Below are 6,156 nucleotides of genomic sequence, written 5' to 3' on the forward strand. Positions count from 1 at the left end.
GAGTTCGTTCCAAAATGAAATGTATCTATTCTTAATACAATTGTGATGTACATGAAAAAAAAAGATAATTAATTTAAGACATAAAGATCTTGGTTTTCAAATATTCATGAGGTTGGAGTGATTCGATATATAGCCTATATAGACTAGGCAAGGCACGTTGAGGGTCTACAGTGATTTTAATGCTCTCTAAAATAAAAACTTGAAATTGGACTATTTTAATAGTTAATTAATGATGGCCATCTTTTTAAAATCTGATCTGAAAAATTTGGAGCGACGGTAAACCCTACTTTTAAACAGCATTTGAGGAACCATTATTCTGGAATTTTGTGAAGTTTTTTAGGACTACAGAATATTTTGAATATTACTCAAGGACACTTTGATCTTTTGCTGTAGAACTATTTGTTATTATTTATTAAATGTCTTAAATAACCGATAACTGAGCAGATGTCAATAGATTATACCCAAACAAACGCTACATTAAGATTAATGTATGTTAAGATTCACAATTAAAATTCCATTAAACATTCATTCATTTAAAAATTAAAAGTATTAGTAGCCTACAGGAGCCACTGTTTGTCCTAAATTTTTCACACATTTTAACGATCTTGATATTATGTCAAGGTTGTAGGCTGAGGTAGCCTATTTTTCTTTGCTGTTGGCGTCTGAGAAGAAGACTGAATTAGGCTGTGACTTGTTGCCATCATTCTATTAGACTAGACCTATTTGGGCAACGTTCTCCTCAAATCACAAAAAATAATATGAAGAAAGGCTACACAGAGATAAAAATCACATTGATAGGCCTATTCCTAGCCTATTGTAAGATTCTTATCAATTACAGTTCCGCTGTAGGTTAATTTTCTGTTTATAGTATGGGGAATTATAATGTTTACAATATATATATATATAATAAGGATATTGTATTGCATTGTATCCATCTAAAAATTACAGTTATTCATACTCGGAAAATCTTAGGCAGCCTATATGTCAGAGAGCGAGAGACAGAGAGAGAAAGAGAGCGAGTGCAGTCCTATGTCATGTGATCTGTGCTGAGGCAACGGAAATATCCGTTGAGGTCAAATCAACCAATCAGAACACAGGCGGGAATTTGAACATTCGTCTTAACCAATCAGTCTTCTCGAGCAACGGCAGGTTTCCGAAAGGAGCTAGCTTCAGGCAGCCACATTGCTTTATAGCATTTCCACGTTATATATTTTAGATTTAAAATATCTTTTAGTTAAAGAAAAGACCCAGACCCGCGATTGAAGAACACCAAACTGCAGCGGTAAGTATAGTTTAACGGCTAAAACCAGGGCTTGTACTTTAGCATACGTGGTAAAGCCGTTACTAAGTTAGCGTTAGCAATCCCCGGTGGTGGCAGTAGATGTGGGCTTGGTGTAATTGCTGGATGTAACGGTACAATTCGTGTTGACTGTGAGAGAAGAACAAATGCGATCAAAAACCAACATAGTAAAGTTAATTTTCCACGAGCTCTCGTAACAGAAAACACCGCTAAATAGCGTGGAAGTAAGTACTCGGTGGGGCTACTTGGCTAACGTACATTCACAACCACTGTCGCTGAGCTAGGCTAGGCTAACAACAGGAAAGCCATTGATCCACCAGTAACGTGTAAGTTCATGCCAATAGCCCACTCCCAGTGATATTTAAAGGTAACGTAATTGCTTTCAGAAAGAAATTATTTTATTAGTCTCAGTAAAGTAATGTAACGTTAACTAATGATGTCTTGTAAGGTTTTGGAAAAAGAGCCACCCGCTGCTATTCAAAACACTGTTGTGGCTGTTACTTCAAACCTGACCTTTTATAATGACAAATCTAAAGGTTGTGTATTTAATCTAACAAGTCACAGTAATTGAATGCTCACTTACTTACATTTAGCATCCAAGAATCCTGAACTTAAGAGACGACATTTTGTTTTGTCTGTGGCAGCAGTGGTTTAGTTTCAGATCATCTGGTTTTGGATTCAGTTATATACAGGGAATGAACACAATAGCAGTAACTGTGAGTTCAGTGTAATGTATCTAACAATCGTTACTTTTGTGAAGCATATTATGTTAACGTTGTGTTTTAGCCGTGTCAGACTGGTGTATATTAAGCTTTGGACATTTTTAGAGCTATAGTTTGTAGTGGTGTTGAACTAGATTGTGGATTTTAAGCTTTTTATGTTTTTGCTCTATCTATCTATCTATCTATCTATCTATATATACATACACATATTAGGTTTTTTTTATTTAAATGTGTCATTTAGGTGTCCATTGGATCTCATTAAAGTCACCTTGGAGCTCTACATAGTCTCAGTTTCAGACTTTAATTATTATTACTTTTTTTTCCAGATGACCGGCTCAAATGAGTACAAGTTGAACCAGGGACCAGAGGACAGCATCTCTGCTGTCAAGTTCAGCCCCAGCACAACCCAGTGTCTGCTGGTTTCCTCCTGGGACTGCACTGTCCGTCTCTATGATGTCATTAGCAACACCATGCGGATGAAGTACCAGCACTCAGCTCCAGTTCTTGACTGCGCTTTTTATGTACGTAACAGATTATTATATTTGTGTAGATCCCTTATTGAAGTCTTGCGCACACTGATGATAATGCCGTTTTACTTTTAGGACCCAACACATTCTTGGAGTGGAGGTTTAGATGCACAATTAAAAACTCATGATTTGAACACAGACCAAGGTATGTCAGAAGCATGCAAAGCACTAATAAAAGGCTTAAGGTTGTATCACTTAAACCTTCATAACTATGCCATTAATTTGCTGTATGTATTTTTATTTATGGTGCTGTTTAATATTATGCTTAAATAGATACAATAGTTGGATCACATGATGCCCCCATTCGTTGTGTGGAATACTGCCCAGAGGTTAATGTCATGGTCACGGGTAGCTGGGACAGATCAGTTCGGCTTTGGGACCCAAGGACTCCCTGCAATGCTGGCACCTTTACTCAGCCTGAAAAGGTAGAGTAAATACAGATTGCAGTAAATGTGTGCAGGATTTTATGAGGGACTGTCTTGCGGGAACATTTTAACAACTGACAGCCTACTAGCTTCTTAGTTTTAATTTCTAAACCACAATGAGATGATTTTAAAGTCACAATGACCTGTCATTTTTAGATGCCTTGTTAATGTGATGCATTTCTTAAAGAAACAAGATGTTAACATAACTTACAAAGACAATTCAAAAGTGTAAACCAGTAGGATATGAGGCAATGGAAAATAAACTTTTTTGATTTATGTTGTGGAATATTCAGGAACACCACTGGTGCATAAAGAGTTGACCATTAAAGAAACTGTTTTAGTCTTAATGTATAAGAAAATTAATTCCTTGAGAATTTGGTAATTTACTGTCACATAGCTGTTTATTACTTTGGTGAATAAGATGTTACTTTATTGTGTGTCATTTATTGTTGCATGTGTCTGCTTTGGTATCAAGGAGGACGTTTGGCATTGTTAGTGTCTCCTTGTCTCATACTTGTGGTCTTTGAAAGGTGTATACCCTCTCTGTGGCTGGAGATAGGCTGATCGTTGGCACAGCTGGAAGACGAGTCCTTGTGTGGGATTTGAGGAACATGGGCTACGTTCAGCAAAGAAGAGAGTCCAGTCTCAAGTATCAGACTCGCTGCATTAGAGCCTTCCCCAACAAACAGGTACACTTTAAAGTAGAATCGACTTTTTATTAAAGTGTGCACTGTACTGCTGAAAGACAACAGCTCAAACTTGACAGATAATTTACTCCAAATAGAGCATCATGTTTCGGATGCAGATTCCAGTGTTAATGTGAAAAGGTTGGTTAGTAACTTTATATTTTCTGTGTCTGCTCCAGGGCTACGTGTTGAGTTCAATCGAGGGACGTGTAGCTGTGGAGTACCTGGACCCAAGCCAGGAGGTTCAGAAGAAGAAGTACGCCTTCAAGTGCCACAGGCTGAAGGAGGATGGAATCGAGCATGTTTACCCTGTCAATGCCATCTCATTTCACGGTGTTCATAACACCTTTGCCACAGGTAGGACTGGCTAGAATAATACTTGACACAAGTATTTCTTGCTACATTTAGTCTGTTTCCATAATTTCTTCTTGTAAAGCTCATACATTTTCCTATGACCTTAAGCTGCCATGGTGGCATGAGGAACTTTTAAGGTTGACCTTGATCCCCTGCTTCCCCCAGGTGGCTCAGACGGCTTTGTGAACATCTGGGACCCGTTCAACAAGAAGCGCCTGTGTCAGTTCCACAGGTACCCGACCAGCATCGCCTCGCTGGCCTTCAATAACGACGGCACCATGCTTGCAATTGCCGCCTCCTACATGCACGAGAAGGGAGACATCAACCACCCGGAGGACGCCATCTTCATCCGCCAAGTCACAGATGCCGAGACCAAGCCCAAGTGAGTCTTCCTCACCTCATGTGTCCACAGTGGGACAGATTGCTACCCACTGAATCCGTGAGCAGCTGCATTTACAAAGAGCACGTCCAGCTGCAGCATATACTGATCTGTATCTCTGCCCATCCACTTTTCAATATCCGACAGTTGAAAGATACAAACTTGACAATCGTCCCATCAGTTGTCTATGCTGTCATAAATATACACTTGGTGACAAGACAAATAGGCTGTACATTGTAATGCAATCCACTATAATGGATTCTGTATATAAATATCACCTTTTGTGAAATTAGAAATTTTCTTTTGTCTTTTGACGCTAAGGCAGTCTTGTCATTTTTGAGGCTGTTTGTTGTATTGGCTTGTACTATATTGAAATGTGTTTTATTCCATGTTTTTTCATGTATATCAGCAAGGGTGAAATCAATAGCAAAACCATAGTATGTAACTGAAGACAACTGTTCAATTTTTCACAATTTTATTTGTGTTTTTCTGGTCACTGCAGGTTTGACTGCCTCTAAAGCCCTATGATGAATATCATACAGTTAAGCAACAAGTTGGCATTTTAAAGGATACATTATCAGTTAGGGCTGCAACTAACAATACTTTCTTAATTGGTTAATCTGTTCTTTTGTTTTTGATTGATTAGTCTATACAGTGTACAAATTAATAAAATAAGTTTGAAGAGCCCAAAGGGACATCTTCAAATTGCTTGTTTTGTCAGACAAGCAGTCCAACACCAATAGATTTTTGTCTACATAAGAACATAAGAGAATCTTGGGACAAGTGAATGTTCAAGTTTATAGTTTGAAAAAAATTTGTGAAACAATGAATTTACTGTTGAAATAGTTCAGACACACTGTTATTTAAAATAACTATAATCTCACTTGGCAGATAATATTCATGCATTAAGGGTATACGGACTTCCAGTTAAACGTGGCATTGATAAATCAATGTTTGGCCAAGAGCTAGAATACTTTTGTTTTTTTTAAATGTTTGTAATGTCGAAAACAAAACATTCCCATTTGTCACACAATTGAGACTTTAGAGAAAATTACTTCTTACCATTGTTGATTCAAGTGTGATAAACATCTAAATTAGAAGATCACACCATATGTCACAAATATTTTCTAGTAGTTCAAACTCTGCGAAACCGTGCAGAGTTAGTCTGTCTCTCTGCACCTGCAGAAACTACACATGGTGTTGCTCCTGAGTTGATTTAGATCTGTTCTCTCCTGTTTTTGGTGTCCAGGTCAACCTAAGTCCACCTTGGAATGGTTCCCTCTGCGTATGAAGCCTTTATCACATTTGGGTTATCTGCTGGCATCCAGTGTATCATTATGTTGTTTCCTGTCATTTCTTTCTATTCCAACAGTTTTTCTTTCTTGTAAGTAGTGTTTGTGAAAACCTTTCTTCTCTTTTCTGGCTATTGTTAAATATGTCATTGTTTCATGTATGTTTTGCTTGATTATTTTAAATGGAATTGGAGTGTTTTAACACTGATAGGACTTTGACACTTGCATTATAATATAAAAATATCAAACATTTTGACCAACAGCATAATGTCAGTTCATACTTCAACTTCTGTCACATGTGCTACCTACAAAAGAGAACCTGAGAAATGCCAGGAATGAGTCAGGGCAGGAGAGGGTGTCCTGTTGATGATGTGTTGAGGGAAAGCGATGATCCACTTGTCTTGCCGAGGGCTCCACTTGCCCTCAGACAGTGACCTGTGCTGATAGACATCACAGGTCTGCGGCCTAAAC

General features: G+C 38.0%; 1 protein-coding gene across 1 annotated transcript; it reads left to right on the forward strand.

Moving 5' to 3' along the window:
• Positions 1-1,126: 1,126 nt before the first annotated feature.
• Positions 1,127-5,950, forward strand: bub3 (BUB3 mitotic checkpoint protein). The gene is made up of 8 exons (XM_038735014.1): positions 1,127-1,282; positions 2,349-2,543; positions 2,625-2,694; positions 2,823-2,974; positions 3,505-3,663; positions 3,840-4,017; positions 4,180-4,396; positions 5,643-5,950. Exons 2-8 carry the CDS (start codon positions 2,349-2,351, stop codon positions 5,650-5,652), a joined length of 981 nt encoding a protein of 326 aa, XP_038590942.1. The 5' UTR covers positions 1,127-1,282; the 3' UTR covers positions 5,653-5,950.
• Positions 5,951-6,156: the final 206 nt, after the last annotated feature.

The sequence above is a fragment of the Micropterus salmoides genome, unplaced genomic scaffold, assembly GCF_014851395.1.
Source record: "Micropterus salmoides isolate LMB-PRFRI ecotype aquatic unplaced genomic scaffold, ASM1485139v1 Ms_hic_scaffold_21, whole genome shotgun sequence".
Taxonomy (NCBI): domain Eukaryota; kingdom Metazoa; phylum Chordata; class Actinopteri; order Centrarchiformes; family Centrarchidae; genus Micropterus; species Micropterus salmoides.

Bases quoted from the DNA above. Each gene is read 5' to 3' on its own strand.
- bub3 (XM_038735014.1), top strand. From the start codon at position 2,349: ATGACCGGCTCAAATGAGTACAAGTTGAACCAGGGACCAGAGGACAGC. The intron at 2,975-3,504 runs GTAGAGTAAATA...GGTCTTTGAAAG, and splicing joins CCTTTACTCAGCCTGAAAAG to GTGTATACCCTCTCTGTGGC. The intron at 3,664-3,839 runs GTACACTTTAAA...TGTCTGCTCCAG, and splicing joins GAGCCTTCCCCAACAAACAG to GGCTACGTGTTGAGTTCAAT.